At 37.6% G+C, this 19,124-nt stretch overlaps 1 protein-coding gene across 1 annotated transcript in view; it reads left to right on the top strand.

The window, feature by feature from the left end:
* The window catches only part of MSH2 (mutS homolog 2), a 33,595-nt gene extending 18,898 nt beyond the window's left edge, over positions 1-14,697 (top strand). The window contains exons 9-16 of the mRNA XM_084513093.1: positions 1,299-1,422; positions 2,474-2,624; positions 6,317-6,414; positions 8,261-8,506; positions 10,016-10,220; positions 10,531-10,778; positions 12,401-12,573; positions 14,339-14,697. Of these exons, the coding sequence (XP_084369219.1) occupies positions 1,299-1,422; positions 2,474-2,624; positions 6,317-6,414; positions 8,261-8,506; positions 10,016-10,220; positions 10,531-10,778; positions 12,401-12,573; positions 14,339-14,509 (1,416 nt within the window). The 3' untranslated portion in view covers positions 14,510-14,697. The remainder of the gene's footprint in view (positions 1-1,298; positions 1,423-2,473; positions 2,625-6,316; positions 6,415-8,260; positions 8,507-10,015; positions 10,221-10,530; positions 10,779-12,400; positions 12,574-14,338) is intronic.
* The last annotated feature ends 4,427 nt before the right edge of the window (positions 14,698-19,124 follow it).

Below are 19,124 nucleotides of genomic sequence, written 5' to 3'. Positions count from 1 at the left end.
TGGAATCTGATATGTTGAATTTGTGGTTGCTTTTCCTTCATGATACTGGAATCAATTAAAATGGCTATAGACAAATCAACACTGGTTTTATGAAGAATAAACCTTTTCAGTATGAAATGTTAAAACTTGAGCCTTTGACTTGCAATTTTTCTTTGATTTTTAGGGAATTGAAATTAAACACTAAGATCTAATCTAAGTGTGATTGAAGGACAGGTTGTCATAGCAACTAAATTTTGTCAGTAATCTATTCAGGGCAAGCCTTCTGATATTAAAAAAACAAACAAACAAAAAAAAACCAAACACCTGAGTTCAAAATGCATGGGATGTGGCTATTTATTTACCTAGCTGTTTAATTAAATAAAGCTAAGAAACTGTCACTTCTATTCGTGTATTTCATAGAATCATAAAGGGCCTTTGAAAATCATCTACTCCAGCCTTCTCCTCTAAATTTTGTTAGTGCTTTCATTATGTAGGATTTTAGTTTTAGTAAAAAGCACAGCCTTTTACAGAAGGACTTGCTTTTCAGATTAGATACGTAGTCCATGTGTCTCCAAATCATTTACTGTCAACTCATTAATTGAGAAACACTTGGAAACAAGACTCACTTGCATCTTATTTCACAAAGTAAACATGCAGGTATCCAAGTGTCATCAGTGTTGGGATTGGTCTGGCCAGTAATGACAAAGGCTGTCATTCTTAGCCCTTTCAGCCTATTCTTTCTGTTTCAGAACAGGGATTTGCCCTATAAAAACAGGAATGGTTGTTTCTGCTGTATGTTCTGTCATAAATGTTCATTACTGTTCTTTTTGCAGAAATAATAAGCAAATGGGAGGAGCACCCCTATCAACAGGGCCAATAACAGGGAAGGATTTTTTTTATACCGCTTTATCAGTGTCTCAAAGTTTGAAGAGGGTTTTCTAAAATTGCATAATTTTGTGGTGTCCACATCTCTGGTTAAATAGTTGGAGAACATTGCTACTGCAGTATGAATGCATGCAACAAAACTGCAACTGAAATGAATGAAGGCTGAATGAAATGCTTTGCAGTGCTGGTAATTGCACAGAGAAAATACACACTGAAAGTTCAGTTGTCCATGATGCAAATTCTCATTTATTTTGTAGGTGAATCAGACTCCAATTATCACAAATGGTACTGTATTACAAAATTGTGTATGAAAAGGCCCAACAAATTGATTAAGTGATTAAGTAAATTAATTTCACTGTGTATGATCATGGAGATTATTTTTTTATTATTGATAATAACCCTACAATTTTTTTCTTTTTTTTTTTCCCCCCTAGGTGGAGAATCATGAATTTCTTGTCAAGGCTTCTTTTGATCCTAACTTGACAGAATTAAGAGAAAAGATGAATGAACTGGAAGAAAACATGCAGTCCTTCTTACAGAGTGCAGCCAAAGAATTAGGTAGGGTATGGCAATGCCTTTGATTCTTACCTCCTTTTTAAAATGTTTTGAGATCAACTGATGTAAACTGGTATAGATGAGTTACGGGATGTTTCTATTATTTCATGATTAGTTTGGAGTGTCTTTAGTTGCCGCAGTATGTTCTATTGAAAACCGAGTGAATTTGGAGCTACAACTTGGCCATTTTAAAGATGGCATTACAGAATATTTCAGAAATTATAATCTATGTTGCCATGTACTGTGGAATTCTAACTCCTGAATAAGCCTAATTTTATTTTACATCCTTTAAGGATGTGCATTGAAACAATTTTTTTCTGTCCATTCCCCTGAATATCTGTTCAGGATATGCTAATTTTCCTTTGAACTTCTTTGCAAAATGTCTCATTTGCTTACACATGACATTTAAAGGATAGACTTAAAAAAATTTTTTTTCTGTATAGGATAGTCGATGTTCAGTTGACGAATTGGGCATTTAAAGAGCAACTTTAAATGACAATTTTTAATGCAAATGTGGCAAGGAAAATTGGAATCACTGTAGGTATTTTAGACTATACTCTTAAGAGCTTGCATGTTGTTTAGTCTTGTGGTTTATATATTTTTATTTTTCATACTTTTTTTTTAATTTAATGTGCTATCATGTGAATGAAAAGAAAGACAAGATTATGTAAGGAAATCTCACCAGCAGAAGTATGTGTTAGTACAAGAATCACAAGACTATGTGCTGTGCTTACAACAGCAATGTAGAATGTCCTTGTAGTGTGTTTTGAACATTTTCCATATTTCTGGAGAATATGTAGCAATTATGATGCACACCTCATTTCCATATGCAGTTTGAGGGTATACCAAAGATAAGAGCAGAGAACGAAACAGTAAACCATTTTTCATACACGTGCAGAACCAAAGCAAGTATACTGAATGGCATATCCAAAAAGTTGTATCATACAATCTGGGATTATTGCACAGAAATAACACAAGCTGAAGGATTTTTAATAACACCATTGTTTTCTTTCTGATTGCTTTCCTATTTTTTTCTTCCATTTTCATTTAAAAGGTTTGGAAGCTGGCAAAAGTATTAAACTAGAGTCAAATTCACAGTTCGGCCATCACTTTCGAATTACTTGCAAGGAGGAAAAAGTCCTCCGGAACAATTCAAAATACAAGATAACTGATACACAGAAGAATGGGGTGAAGTTTACTAACAGGTATGAGATCATATTGGTAGTTTTGAAAGTGTTTTGTAAAAGAAACAATTATTCCTGTCTTTATAATATTGCCAATAAACAGTTTTTTGTACATCTTAAATGGCTGAATTTTCATCTTTTTAATTGGCTTACTGAGCAAGACTGGCATGAGGGAGGAGAAGTCATGCAGTTTCTGTTAAAAGCACATGCCTGCATTCTCCATTTCCTTTGCCAACTGTTAGCTATTTTTGCTCCTTTTAACTTTGGCTAATTTCTCTGTTTTAGCTACACCTAACAGTGTAATTACATTCAGTGTGAGTGTTTATACAGACACTTCCATAAGCTGCAATGGAAAAGAGCTATTTATGTTTATCACCAAATATGACATGCAGCAGTTTTGTTGGTAATTACCTTTTCTGATCCACATTATAGCACCAACACAGATAACAGCATGTATTGGACTTCCATCCTGTGGTTCTATGGATTAAGCCATTTAAAAATTTAAACCTTTAGGTTAATTGCTTTCACGGCTGTTTCAGGTTCTCCTTGTCCAGACAGAAGTTGTCACAGGTATAGCCAAGTCTGCACTTTTTGTTGAATTTTTAGCTCTTTTTGAAAGTTCTTAGAAAGAGCAAGGACTAATCCAGTCATCATCTCTCTCTCAGAATTTAATTATTTTAATACAGAAGTAAAGAAGTTGCCTATGTAGAAAGTTGTCTATGAAAAATCATGACATTACTTGACAAATCAGAGGTCTCAGCAATCACCAACTGCATGAAGTTTAACAATAGCAAGTCCCAGGTTTTGTATCTGAGATGGGGTAACTCTAGATATATTCACAGACTGAGGAACAAGAGGCTGGAAGGCAGCCATATAGAAAGGGATCTGGGCGCTTGGGTCAGTGACAAGTTGAATAAGAGTCAGCAGTGTGCCCTGGCAGCCAAAGGGCCAACTGCATCCTGGGTGCATCAAGCACGGCACAGCTGTTATACAGACTGATTGGTTGCCCCACTCTATTCTGCACTGGTGTGGCCTCACCTCGAGTACTGTGTGCATTTTTGGGTACCGTAGTATTAGAAGGACATAAAACCATCAGTGTCCAAAGGAAGGCACTAAAGATGGTGAAAGGCCTAGAGGGGAGAATATATGAGGACCATCTGAAATCATGTGTTTTTTCAACCTAGAGAAGAGATTGAGGGGAAGCCTCATCATGGCCTACAGCTTCCTCATGAAGGGAGCAATGTGGGAAGCACTGGTCTCTTCTCTCTGGAGACAGTGACAGGACCCAAGGAAATGGAATGAAGCTACATCAGGGGAGGTTCAGATTGCACATTAGGAGAAGATTCTTTACTTATAGGGTGGTAGAGCACTGGAACAGGCTCCCCAGGGAAATGCTCATGGCACCATTTTGCTGGAGTTCAAGAAGCATTTGGACAACCTTCTCAGACATACGATTTGATTTTTGGGTGGTTCTGTGGGGAGCCAGGAGTTGGACTTGACAACTCCTGTGGGTCCCTTCCAAATCGGGGTATACTATAAATCTAAGACACTTAAGTTGAAGGAATTTCTTGAGGTTAATTGGTCCAAACCCTCACTTAAAGCGGAGCCACCTTTGAAGTTAGATGCAATCTCAAAATTAGATAGCTCAAGGTAGCTCAAGGTCTTGTTCAGTTGCCCGTGCTTCAAGCATCCTTCATAACCTGTTGGGGCACAAATTCCAGTGTTTAACCACTCTTTATGAAAACTTTCTTCATCAGATCTAGTGAGAACTTCCTTTGTGACAGCTTGGGTATTTAGTGTCTCATCCTTTTGCTCTCTACTTCCAAGAGTCTGACACCTCTCCCCTCCAGACTGAACAAACATACTTCCCTCAGCCTATCCTTGTATGCCACGTGCATGTGCTTGAAATCTTTGTGGTAGCCATCTGCTGCAAGTTCAATGTCTCTTTTACAATGGAAAGTCAAAATTGAAGACAACATTGCAGATGTGGCCTCACAAGTAAAGGGGAAGAACCACCTTTTGACATGCTGGCTACATTCTTACTAGTACAGCCAGTATTAGCTTGGCCTTTGCCTCAGGCACACACAGCAGGTTCGTGTTCAGCTTGTTGTCCACTGTGTCCCCCAACTCTTTTATGCAAAGCTGTATTATAGGCATTTGGACCCCAGTCTGTATGGTTACATGGAATTATTTCATCCCATGTGCTGGACTTTGCATTTACCTGTGTTTGAAATTGTCCACCAGTTTCCCTGGTCTGTTGATATCCCAATGAATCGCAGTCCTGTCCTGCAGTGTACTGCAGGATGGCTCCCCTTAAGTGGTGGTGTTTATAACCTAGCTGAAAGTGCATTTGGTCCTATCATCCAGGTTATTAAACAGTTTCAACCCCAAGAAATGCTACAAGTAATCAACTGCCACTTGGACTTCAGATTCCTGAGAAGTCTGTTCTTGTCTGCTTCATGTGTTATATATAGAATGGTTAAAATACCAGAGATCAATACATCACACAGTCTGTTTCAGACAAACCGTGTAACTGTCACTTTGGGTATAACAGTTCCGGCTGGAGTTCACATCACAGAAGTGACCTTCTTGAGAGAGATCTTGATCGACAGATGTACAAGGCAGGGTTGGTTTCAAGCCTGTGCTATTACTGATAGTGACTGTTTCTGTTAATCACTCGCTTTCTTAAGTAATAAATCCTTGGCTTTGAAAAGGATTGCAGAAATATTGATGTATTTCACACCAACCAAGATTCTGGTGTATTTCACACCAATTTACTTAAATGAACAAAGTAAAAACCTTAATTGTGTTTTGTTTTATTACAAGAATATTTTTTCAAAATATTTATTCCTGATTTTTTTTTTTTGTTCTAAATGTGTTTCAAATCTAAATGTAATGATTAAGTTAGGCTTTTCCAGAACATAGGAGATGGTACTTAGAACCTCTACTTTAACTGTCATCTGTTACTTTTATAAGGAAAAGTGTTGCGGATCACTAACAAAGCAGAATTCTCTGTGCTTAGTTGATAGTTACAGTTGTTTCTGTAGACACTGTGGTAAGTACAAGGTTTCTACCTATACTGAAGGCGCACTACCTGGATATCCATGTTTCATGTTCAGTCCTACTGGCTTCCAAAACGTAAGATGAATAGCTTGAGAAGAATAAACAATTGTTTTACATATTCTCTTAATTTTGCTTTACCCTATTTTGAAGGCTAGAACCAGTTGTTAGTGACAGTAGTTCACTGAGTTTTTTACTGAATGAGAGAACTTAAATAATCCTTCAGCTCTGACAAGCTCGTTACAGGACTCTGGGCTATTTAGTTTCTTGGCGGGAGGTCTTCTCTGCCAGCTCTACAGTGTGACACATCTTGCTGTAAGATGGCCAGAAAATTCAGTTTAAAGAGAAAATTCATAGCACATAGCTTGTCCATAACAAATAACTGCACTGTAAGATTTTAAGAATGTTTGTGTTTGGAGTTGCTAGAATTGCTGGTTTGGCCCTTGCGGATGATTTTCAACTCAGAATTAATCTTACTGATATCCTGGCTGAGTTGTAGGTTAGCTGTTTTGTGGTCTTTGGGTTGAACCCACTTGTTAAAACAGGTGAGGATTTCTGGTACTGACTCATAGATGATGCGGTCAGAAGTTACATGTTGTAGCAGTGAAGACAGAGGACATCACAACTTCTAAATGTTGTGGTTTTGTTCACAGCAAATTGAGCGCCGTCAATGAAGAATACATAAAGAACAGAGAAGAATATGAAGAGGCTCAGGATGCAATTGTTAAAGAAATCATTAATATTGCTTCAGGTGAATGCATCAGTGGTGATGTGTATGACAGTGTGGAATCCTGGGAGGACTTTGTAGGTCCTTACACAGAGAAGGACCTTAAACTTCTCCAAAGAATTAATGTGTGAAATGGGTTTTAGTCTGCAGATAGTTGTTGAAATTTGAAATATGGTGTCTTCTGGTCAGACCTTTTCCTGGAGTTGCTACAACTGTGCAGTGATGGGGCATGTGCCCTGTGTCCCTTAACAAGGAGAAAAAATGTGTCCATAAAAGCCACATCTATGATCTTCCCTCTGACTGTTGGCATCCCCACCCAAACAGCAGGCTAGGTAGAAGGCAGAAGAGGTAAAAGGCAACAAGGAACTGAGGTAACCGGACCTCATGACTGTGATGAAATAATGTTGGTATGCCATAGAAGAACAAGTTAGTCATCATTTATATAGTACAACAAAAAACTGTTGTTTTCCTAATTAATTTTCATGTATTTTTGTTCCAAGAGAATCTTTACGGTTCTTTACCAAAATGAGACTATATACTAGGAGGTTTGTCTGGAGGATTCTGTAAATATTATCTCCTAAAAACACAAGTTCCAGCAGAACAAATCACAGAATCATAGATTGACTTGGTTTGGAAGAGACCTTCAAGATCATCCAGTTCCAACGCCCCTGCCATGGACAGGGATGCCACCCACTAGATCAGGTCCTTGAAAGGGAAAAGTAGAAAGTGAAAGCCCTAATGAATATTAAGCTAAGGGCAAATGTATTAAAGTTGGGTAAGCAATTTTAAATCTGAATGTAAATACATTTAAACATAGAAAGTTGCAGTGGAAATCTTTGACCTGCTGTTATGGTAGGGAGCTTGCCAGTAAATTACAAAATATTTTTTTTTAATCTTGGTAATCTTTAAGTGACGTTTTTTCATGTGCAGCATGGTGAGGTTTATATATGTATCTGGAAAGTTAAATTGAGTATTATATAGCAGGAATAGCTATGTCACCTATAAATACCTAGTATGTTTAAAAAAAGGCTTGCTGCTTAAGGTCTGTAGTGTGCAGTAATAGAAAAAAATCATTTTTCTTTCCACAGCGGAGGCAATTTAATGAAAAAGACTGGATGAAGGGTCTAATTTGTAGTGAAAGTGACTTGAAGTCCTTTTAATGATCTATGCCTAGCAAAGTTCAAGAAATGATGTTAGAATAGTGAATATATTTTTTAAAAATTAGAGTCTTTCTGAAAGTCACTCCTCAGCTTTTCCTACATATGCATCTCCTTTGCAGATGTTACATGCTTTACCTCTATAGGCCATCATCCCTTTCACTGGAAGCCCCTCCCATCTCCCCTACCTCCAAAAAAAACCCACAAAACATAGAAACTTAAAACCAAAGTTGATACTGGGCTTCCTGGGTCATCTAATGTAGTCGCCCGAGATCACTGTATCTTATAGACCACTCCATAACATAATCTGCACAAACATAAGTGGTTGCACAGAGCTGTGTCTGAGTTGTCAGTGCTTTGTCTCAATTGCCCTTGCTGCAAAGTTCAGCGTATTACTGGGGAAGGAAGTGGCTTGAATTTCCAGCCTTCTTGCTGTTATAGTATTTGCATTCCCACACTAAGATAAGCTGTTTGTCATTGCCTACTGTTAAGGCAAAACACTTCTTTTCTGAGTCTGACAAAGTCCCGTTTGTACTCAAAGTACGGAAACTTAAAGGTTGCGTCAGAGTTTGTCACAAAAGGTGACTGGTATCTTGTGGAAAAAAGATTTTAATGCAGATGAATTAAATGTGGATGCTCAGCATATACTTTAAGATATTTTTTCAACAATAATAAAAGAAACATTGAATTTGTCTCTCTGTAATCAAAAACAGGTTATGCAGAGCCAATACAGACTATGAATGATGTAATAGCTCATTTAGATGCAATTGTCAGTTTTGCTCATGTGTCAAATGGAGCGCCAGTGCCCTATGTCCGTCCTGTCATTTTGGAAAAAGGACAAGGAAGGATTGTGCTGAAAGGTGCCAGGCATCCTTGCATTGAAGTGCAAGATGAAGTGGCCTTCATCCCCAATGACATTACGTTTGAGAAGGGCAAGCAGATGTTCCACATTATTACTGGTAAGTGTACCTTTTTTTCTCGTCATTTAGATATTAACATTTTTAAAGAAATATTTCTAGTCTTTTTTTGTTTGTTTGTTTTAAAAAAAGGGCGGGGAGGGGAGAAGTTATATCAGAACAATTTCTCTAATCAACAAAGGGTGAGCAACTAGAGAGTTATTCATGTGTGTGTATGTAGGCTAAGATTTAGCTCTGGAAAAGAAGGTTGTATGTTTGTAACTGATTTATTATATATATATATATGTAACCTATTGTTTATTTTATACATATATATTTAAAAGTGTCTACAGGGTTCTTGTCAAATGATTCCTGTGGTAGTGGATATTATGGAAGCTTATGCACATAAATAGGTCTTCTAAACTACTAATCATAGAATTAGATTTTACAATTGTAGTTAACACTGCACTGTTCGGAGAAGGTGGTCAGTAATTTAGAAGTATTCATTTGGGAAGAAGAGAGAGGCAGCTGTGAAGGAAGTAATTTCTTACCAGGAAGTAAGAAATTAATTCCTTAATACTTCTATTCTGTGCCTTACTGAATGTCACTTCACAAGCCAGATGACCTCAGGAGCTGGAGAACCTGAACCTACTGAAGTGATTTGGAAAATTCCATTAGGCACCAGTTGTACCGTAGCCACGTAGGCATCTTCTGTAGACAAGATTTTAAACACCCACTTTGTTAATGTTTTCTTTTAGTGATAAAGTTGATTTAAAATGCAAAACATGTTTTAATGACTACCTTTTTTCTCCCCATTCTTGGTGTAATTAAGATAATTTTGGTATACAGGGAAACATTTTTTAGTGTTTATACATTTAATTGAGTTTTAATTTTCATTCAGATGTGCTTGACACATTCTGAGTAGCGAAGATCTGAAATTAGAGAATGATTGATGAACATTTCTAACATGATCAAAAAAACTGCGAGAATATGAATAAACACATGGCACTGCACTTATTTTTCTGGTTAGCAAAAGTCAAATAATCATTTTTTTGAAAATACTTTTTATTTCATTTGCACTTAGCTAAAATATAATTTCATAATATCTGTTTTTGATTATTCCGAATCCCTTTAGATTGTGATTTAAATTACCAGAAAGCTTGTACCCAGTCTGTAAATAAGCTATTTAATTTTTGCAGACAAATTGTAATTGTAGTTTGAAGTAAAAGCAAATTATTTTTGTTCCTAAGCAGCAATGCTGATGACTTTAAAATGAAAGCTTATTAGGATTAGGTATGAACATGTCTTTTATATGACTTCTGAGACAAAAAACAGCAATAAAAAAACAAACCCGCACCACAACAAAGAAAAGCATTCAGTAAGATATGCCGCCTCTACTATTGCTGGTAGAGCTACTTGTTGCACCTGTTAGACAAGTCTGGTTCTCTCTCTCCTGGCAAAAGAGTAAGAAGCTTCCGTGGTTTTTGTTCTAAGAGCCTGTTCTCCTTTAAAAAGAATGTTGAACGGTGAAAGATGACGTTTTTGAATTCCTCTGCAAAATTTCTTCCTTAGGCCCTAACATGGGAGGAAAATCAACATACATCCGACAGACTGGGGTGATTGTTCTTATGGCCCAAATTGGGTGCTTTGTACCCTGTGACTCTGCAGAAATAACCATTGTGGATTGTATCCTGGCTCGGGTAGGAGCTGGAGACAGTCAGCTGAAAGGCGTGTCTACTTTCATGGCTGAAATGTTGGAAACTGCTTCAATCCTTAGGTAAGTCCTGTGTTTATTTGTTTTTGTAGGTTAGGGTTGATTGGAAAGGATGTGCTCTAAGAACGATGCATCTCAAGATTTTCTGTTATGTAGGTTCTCAGCCGATTATATCAATTCCTTTATAGGAGGACTGTAAGTTCTTGAAGTAGCCTGCTGTTTATTTCAGTGGTCATACAGAGGTGCTACCGGGATGCAAAGTCTAAAAGGGCCAAAGAAAGCCTAATATGGAACATAACTTCTGGTACTCCAATATCCAGAATAACCATATTGAGATTGTGCTTTTCTCAAACTTAATGCTCTTCTTTTTTAGGACAGCATCTGAAAACTCCTTAATAATCATTGATGAACTGGGAAGAGGAACTTCTACCTACGATGGCTTTGGCTTGGCATGGGCTATTTCAGAATACATTGCTAGCAAAATCTGTGCTTTCTGTATGTTTGCTACACATTTTCATGAACTGACAGCACTTGCTGATCAAGTGCCAACAGTAAATAACCTACACGTTACTGCTCTAACCAGTGATGACACACTGACAATGCTTTACCGTGTCAAGGCAGGTAAGACTGTATAAATGGTGAAAAGGTAAACTTAGCAAATATTGTGATAGGAAAAAAAATAATAATATGCCCCAAGTAGGTGAGTGAATTATCTCTTTGTGAGGAATGTTTTAACAATTCGTGTCCATAAAGAACAAATTTGAATCCTGAGCCATTTATAACATCTTGGATCCCCTCCTCCTTTTTTAAATATGTATCAATTCATCTATTCTGGTCTTTGGTGAAATCTCTAGAAGCCACGTTTCATAGTTTTCTTCAACCTGTTTTCCCAGTTTTAGTCATACACATCTTTTCTTTGTATGTGTAGTGTTTTCTCATGTGACCAATTTTCTTGGAAGAGCTATTGAGCACAGAGGCACAATAGTTTGTATCTTTTTAAACCTCAGTCAGATTAGGTGCAACATTACAAAATCTTCATCTTAAAATAGCTAGTCTTAAACTGGATGCATTTCATATAAAGCTTTGCTTTTAGTGTTGTGCTCTTTCCCTTTTGGAGGAATTGTGTTGTTAAAGCAAGAAGGTGAGTGTATGCTCCTCACGTCCAGTTTTGTTCTGAAACAAATAACAGGTTTCATGTCATTTGCAATGTATAACTAAATGTAAAAGACAAGACATGAAACTTTTTCCAGGCCTCTGTTCAGGACTTTCTCAACAGAAATCTGAGTTAACTTTGTCTGTAGAGGTGTATGTTCTTAATATAAAATCAGGAAAACTAATTTATGCTTAAAAATCTTAATTTCTTTTAAGAAACCTGAGTGATTACAATGTTGATGAAACAGAAAAAATCTAAATACCAGATTTTGCTTTGCCTATTCTTCAGTTACCCGGTATTTAGTAGATGCTTAGTGAAGTGTCATTTTGAATGTATAAATCATTTATTATAACTCCTTGCTGAAGACCAGAATTAAAAGGGTATAGTAATATTTGGGGTGGCCAATTGGAATGATGGCAATGTAAACAATTGGAGTTGATGGATTGTAACAAAAGGCTTTTGATACCGAAGTGCAAATGATTTTATGTAACTGTGTATAATTGACGTATTCTGAGCAAGTGTGAGAACTTTCATTCTCAACCAAATGTTATAAACAGTATATTAATTGAAGTCAGTGTAAACATGAAGCTGAAAGGTTTTGATATAATTAAACTCCTCCTGGAGACTAGGAAGCTATGTGGGACTGACAGAAAAGAGGAGGAGGAGGATTGAGAGTGTACCACACCATTTTTTTTAATATGTAAGCATAAATGCAGTTTTTGTATATTTATACAAATGATGCAGATGGTTATTTTCTACAGATTCTGCTGAAGTACTCTCATGAAAAAAATCATTCTGTTTCATTCAAGTACAAGAGGAAAACTTGTCTGAATTTTTTTCTTTCTTCCTGAAGCACTTCTACCTTTGCAATTACTGCTGTAATACAGCTTAATTTAATAAGAGCATATTCTTTAATCTGTGTTATCATATATAGTCTAAAAGCTAAATCAAAATATACTGTGAAAACCAAACTATATCACACACTTTTTCAGAATAGAGAATTATTATAAGTTTGTTCACATAACTCTCTGTGTGCATGGCCTTGTCACCTCTTGAGATTTCTTTACAGGTTGTTTTTCTCTCAACCCAGGTGTTTGTGACCAGAGTTTTGGAATACATGTAGCAGAGTTGGCGGCTTTCCCAAAACATGTGATAGAAAGTGCAAGAGAGAAAGCACTGCAACTGGAGGAGTTTCAAAACATTGGCAAGTCCAAGGAATCTGAAGGAGAACCACCGTCCAAGAAATTCTACAGAGAAAGAGAGGTTTGCCAAAATAAATGCTTTTTTTTCCCCCCATTTGTTTAGCTGGAGTAGCTCAAGCAAAAATAGTTTTAGGATTCAGCTTTCCCCAGAAGCATAATCATAATTAAATGTGCTTCTGTTTTCCTGTAATAAAATGTTTTAGCTATGAAGTTTGTTATGAGTTGAAGTGATGTTCAATGGTAGTGAGTTTTGGTTTTAATTCATTTCACATTAAGCTAGGGCAAGAATTTTATCTAAAGACTTGCTCATAAGAATTAAATATATCTATTTCTTTTCCTGAAAGAATAGTGATCAGCAGTTGGTGTGATTGGCATAGAACTGAAGGTGTTCACAGGACCATGTCTCTAGCTGTTCTGTGGGATTTTCTTTTGTGTTCATTGATTTTGTTGGCTACTTGGTTTATATACAACATTTCTTGAGACTTAAGTTGTAGCTTTTCTATTACTTGTTGTTTAGATTATTTTTGGCTCTGCAGGTGGGTTGTACCTGGTTTTGCTCTCCTCCCTTTTTTTCTGAGGGCTTGTTAGCACTAATTTCTTTGAGCTCAACGTGATTCTGTTCAGATCTGTTCTTAAAGTGTTAATCATATCCAAAGAGCTTTCTACATTTTAAAAAGCCTTTGTTCCAGAAAGAGGCTGCTACTTTATTTTCAGTTCCAGAGGCCCACTGCATGTTTCCTTGTCTCAGTAAGAATGTTACAGATAGAAGTGTTATAGAGGAATGATCTCTGTTTTGTCTTACCTGTCGGTATGCGGAGGTTCCCCCCTCCAGCTACATCAGCTGCTCTATTACCTTTCCTCTGCCAACTTTCTAGATACCACGGTGAAGTATTTTTCAAATCAGTTGGATCTGGCTGTGTGATGTTAATTTGTTGTAAATTAAATTGACAAGGCAAACACTTATGACAAATACAGTGTCATGTTTTATTCTTTGATAATTCAGTAATACATAATATATTGAAAACTCTCTAGGCAATAGAATGGCATAGCATTAGATTTCTTGTCCAGGCAATTTGTCTACCTTCATTAACATATTTAGAAACACAATTGTACTATTATATTTCCAAGTGCTTTGGAGAATTCCTCACTGAATGGACACTGCATTACTCCTAAATATTGAAATGAAAGTATGAATGCTTTGTGGCAGAGTAGCTAATGTAGAAAATGCAGAGGACTAGGCAGAAATCTGTGTTCTGGGCAAATTGTTTCTGATACAGGAATCCTGAACACAATTCATTAAAATGTTTGTTCTTGTTATTCATTTCAAATTGTTTAGAATTTCCACTTCGCCTGTTTGTGTAAAAGCATATGCATAAAACTTAATTATCATCTGTTCTCAGTGCTGAGAGCCACTCTCCAGTTGCTTGGTAACAATTTGTTCTTTGCTTTTGCATATGGAAACATTGATTTGGATTTACAGTTCTCCCAAAAAGTAACTAGTTTGGATAATACAGCCTCTCTAGCTTGCAAACCTCTCCTACTGTGGTTGTGTACTGGAATTAAATGTGGAATACCTGTAGGAGCTCTCAATGGCAACCATTGTTTCTGCTGATCAGCTTGTGTTTGGGACAGGACTCCTGATATCAGTATAACTACGTATTGTTCTGGTGTCAGGACCACAAAGCAAGTCCAAAAATTTTTTCCTGCAAAAAGTTTCTGGTGCTGAATAATACTTTGTATTTATGGTATAATTTGGAAAAGAGCTTCCGGAAATAATCTAAATATTCTGTTTTCTTTTCCTCTGTCTTCCCCTCACTCCATTTTAGGAAGGTGAAAAGATCATTCAGGATTTTCTTAGTCAAGTGAAAGCATTGCCCCTGACAGATATGTCAGAAGAAGACATCAAAATCAAGCTGAAGCAGCTGAGAACTGATGTGTTGGCAAAGAACAACAGTTTTGTGAATGAAATAATTTCCCGAACAAAAGTTACATCATGAAAAATGTGAGAATAGGATGCAGCTCTTGAAGTGCTTGAAGATTTTTTTCCTTACATTTCAAGAACTCTTACTTTCTTGTCGTGTAGTTTTTGAACTTTGATATTTCATACTGATTTGTGTAGGCTTTTTCTCTTGGATTGTATTTTTTTGTAAAAAAAAATAAATAAATTGGCACCTATTGTGCTAGATTCCTGCTTTAGTTGTGATCATTTGTGTTCTTGTAGAAGTTTTCAATAAAAGGCTTTTTTCATAGTGAGAGAATTATTGACTGTACAAACAAAACAGGTAAGGCTTTACCAGAAGAATAGAAAATACAGAAAGCATAACACTTCAGATAGCATACAACTACCACAGCCTTGAAAAGCAATGGCCCATACACAAAATCTTTTTTTTTTTTTTTATGGTGCGATTGACGTTAATTCAGTGAAGTTTTAGTAATGCTCTTTTAGCGTTCCATTATAAAAAGCATCCTAAGTGATATGTCTTAAATTTTTTGTGGGTGTACCTGTGTGGAGCTTTGGAAGAGAATTCTTTTTGTTTTAATGTGTGGGCAGGTAATACTTGAGTCAAATATACTACAGGCTTATTCTTCATGGTCGAGTGGTGGTAACTTGCATTTTTTGGATAATTTTGTAACGTAAGCAAAGGCTGAGGTGAAGTTATAGTTTAACTGGAACTTCTGAGTTGGTCTTAGTTTGTCAAGTCTGTTTATGAAGAAAGTATGCATTGATTCATTTATGTATTTATTTTAATCTACTACTCACACTGAGACATTTTGAAAGCATTCTGATACAGGTTTATATTCTGGATATTTAGCATTTTAAATTGTAGCTCTAGAATGCTTTACCTATATTTAAAACTACCCATATTAACAGATTAATGGGAAAAGGTGTTCATTGCATTGAGATAGGAATAAAGTTATGCCAAAGATGTCATGAAAATTCTTGTTTGTTTGTTTGTTTTCTGTAGCAGAGATTACATCAGTGGTTTGTATGCTGGGGGCAATAATGTTGCTGTTAAAGCTGTGTTATAACTGCACAAAGGATTAGTCTGTTGCAGTAGTCTGCATTTCAGCATTCTAACAATTGACATAAATGAGTGGTGGTGGTCAGCTTGCTGTTGAATAGCATTTGTGGTTAGACAAGAACTTGGAAAAGAGATGCACTTCTCAACAGAATAAAGGATGGTTTGTGAGCGGTTCACATTCTGCATAACACCTTTTTGGTCTTTAAATCAGAAAGCATTCTCTCAAAAGCAAAAATAAAGTATTTACAGAAAGCACAGCTGATAAGTGTATTCAGTAGCTGTGTCTGGAAAGTGTGAATGGAAAAATCTGTTAAGTGATGACAAATGGTTTGCAAACTGGGTTACAGGTAGTGTGATTTCATGTGAGCATGAGGATGGCTATTTCTGATAGTTCCAATTTTGCTTTTATTTCAGATATGGACCTACCTATGTAGCTGTTTTTTTTTTTTTTTTTTTTTTTTACGTGCAATTGGTTCAAGCACAAGCAATCCCAAAACAGAGTAATACATATAATATACCGTGAGAGTCAATTTAGAGCATGAAGTACTGCAATGATGCTTTGTTTACATTAGATCGAAGTGCTTGAACTGTTGCTAGAAATGGGCAGTCAGGACAGTAAGTGATCACTGTGAGGAACTGGTTGGATGGCTGGTACTTACGATGTCTTCCAAGGTATACTGAGGTGTCCTTGGTCTGATGAGAGATGTCAGTTCCTGTCCCTGATGAGGGAAACAGGCATAGTAGGCAGTGGTTTTGTCTTCCAGGAACTTCTTGTTTTCCCTTTGACCCTGTTAAGTGTCTACAATGCCCTTGGCTAAGGTGTTCATCACAGAGAAACGTGCAGGAAAGACTGCTTCTTGCTTGGAACCTGATTTCTAGTTTTATTCAATGCCTACTGGATTTATTCTTTTTAAGTGTCCATTTTTTTCCATACTGATTGTGATGCATCAGCACCTCATGTCTGCAGTATGCTCAGGAAATGATGCCCTTGTTTTTGTATGGGAGTTGGAGGCTGATAGAGCTGCTTATGTGGCCCCAGATTCTCCCCTCCCCAGGGGTGAAAGCGGTGCTCCTGTGTTACAGGGGAGGGATGGGGTACCCTGACAGGACCAGCTTCAGGTGACACCTTCACCTCTGTGCCACAAAAAGAGACTTCTGCATCTGAGCAAAGAGAATTCAGGTAGTTTGCTCCCACCTTGTGTTCTTCAACACTGACAAGGAAGAAAGCTGCAAGTTACTGGGATTTTAAAACTCATCCTTTCAACCAATCTTGCTGCTACATGGTGCTTCCCCATCCCCCATTCCTGAATGTACTGAGGCTGCCAGATATAAGCAAAAGATGATCAGGAGCAGTAGTCTCCATATGTCGCTGTGGCTTGCAAACTGGGTTGCAGGTAGTGTGATTTCATGCGAACGGAAGATGGCTATTTTTGCTAATTCCAATTTAACTTTTCTTCCAGAAACACCTATGAGGAGCAATTCCAGAACTAACTACTCTTGTTATTACAGAGCTGTGCCAAGAATGCAGAGACATAGAAACTTCATAACAAAATAATACAGCTTTTGAGAAGCAGTGAGGCTGCTTCACTGTCAGCCTGGAATAAAGATGCAAGTTTTTCTTTGCTTGCTCCCTTGAGAAAGCTTGGCAGTGAATTTTTATTACAGGTGCGGTCTCTATTCAGTTACTGTTCATCTCGAAGGCTCTTTATTAAGGAAATTGAATTAGGTGGGATGAAAGAAAAGAGCACACGTGATCAAACACTGAAGGAATTTATTTCTTTTGATTGCTTTCCCACCCACCTTTCAGTGATCAGGAGATGGAGCAGCCTACTTGTTTGCAGGAATACGTGGTAGCCAGGATGAGGAAAAAAGGCTGGGCTCACCTCTTGGCTGGTGGTCAGCCTGCTCCAGTTATGCCTGGAGGACTTGGGGACCAAGCTAACAAATCTAGAGGTAGCAGCCTAGCAGTACTGGGACTCAGCTCTGCCGTACATCAATTCCTACTTACAGCTGTGCAAGCTTATTGCAAATAACGTAGTTGATAAATGTCTCTGTATCTCTTTCCTCTATTGGAACCAAGGTAATTTTGGAAGCAGAAATTGCAAGAAAACACCAAGATGAGTCCTTTCCCACTGACAGATGCACTAAAACAGTGTAGTGAGAGACCTTCAGATACCTGCAGTTCAGCCTCTGCTTTCATCTGCTCACAGGGAACAGGTCTTCTCCTGGCCTAGGCTTTGTGAGCCTAAGTTTGTGCTTACTAGCTCCGGCATGAATTTAGTTTACACAGCTGTTCTGGGTTGATAAATGTAAGCAACTGGACATGCTGGGGGCCTAATTCCTTCAGATTTAGTGAAGCCTGTGTGGGAGCTCGTTCTACTGGAGGAGATGCTGCCTTTGCAGCTCAGCTGAGGTCTAGGATTGTGTGCAGATATTTTCTGATTTGATACATGATGAGGATGACAGTTCGAACTGGTTTTCATGGCATGTAATGAGTTTTCAAATATACAAAACGTACAACTATGGTACATAAGCTGGGAGATTTCTATGGCTACAGAACCTTATGAAAAGTAGCCTTGCTATTCTTCAGTGTGGCAGGTTTGTTTGAATAAAACCAACAAGAGGGAGCAGATGCTGCTTTGCATCTGAAGCAGTGTCAGGTCATGTATCGAAGGACTGCATCTAGCTGGCCTGGGAATAAGGAAAAAAAGTGGTCATAATAACCTGAGACCAGAAAAGACAATGGGAGAGGTATTTTCATTTCCACATGAGATACCTGTGACCCTTGCAGGTAGAACTTGTCTCTCTTTGCTGTCTATTTGCCAAAAAGCCTTGTTTGTATCTGCTTTTTTTTTTTTTTACTATCATGGCAAAAGATGCCGTGGCACCTGGGTTGAGCTGGTGGATGTATGTGGCCATTTCCATAAGGATGTAATCATGCTGTCTGTGTAAGGATGGCTGGAAACCTGAAAACAAGTGGAGAGAAAATCTGAGGGTAAATATCCTGTGCTTAGGCGAACATTTCCCCTGCATTGCTCCTGTTTTCACCATGGGCATTAATAGTTCTTTCAAGCTCACACCCTTCTTGCTTGTTGTGGGTCATATCTTGTATCTTAATTTTTCTGTGGCATTTATCAATCTCTTCAGGGATGCTGTGATGCAATGTAACAATTAACTTACATATTAATAGCAATAAATAACATTTAAAAACTGCATGCCTACTTTGTGCCTGTGTGCTATGTAAACATAGGCACGCAGGGGTGGGGGAGAGAATGGGAATGAAAAAAAGTAAAAACTCGTGGGTTGAGATTAAAGGGAGTTTAATAAGATAGAAATGGAAGGGAAAATAATAACTATATAAAAACAAGTGATGCACAATGCACTTGCTTACCACCTACTGACTGATGCCCAGCCTGTCCCCAGGCAGTGGTTCCCCTCCCTCCCCCAGCCAATCCTCCCAGTTTTTGTTGTCCCACATTGTGTCATATGGTACAGAATGTCCTTTGGGCCAGTTTGGGTCAGTTGTCCTGGTTCTGTCCCCTTCCAGCTTCTTGTACACCCCCAGGTGCACACACAGGGTGTGTGGAAG

Source organism: Aythya ferina (genome assembly GCF_964211825.1).
Source record: "Aythya ferina genome assembly, chromosome: 3".
Classification (NCBI taxonomy): Eukaryota; Metazoa; Chordata; class Aves; order Anseriformes; family Anatidae; genus Aythya; species Aythya ferina.
This window is presented reverse-complemented; position numbering and strand designations above follow the sequence as displayed.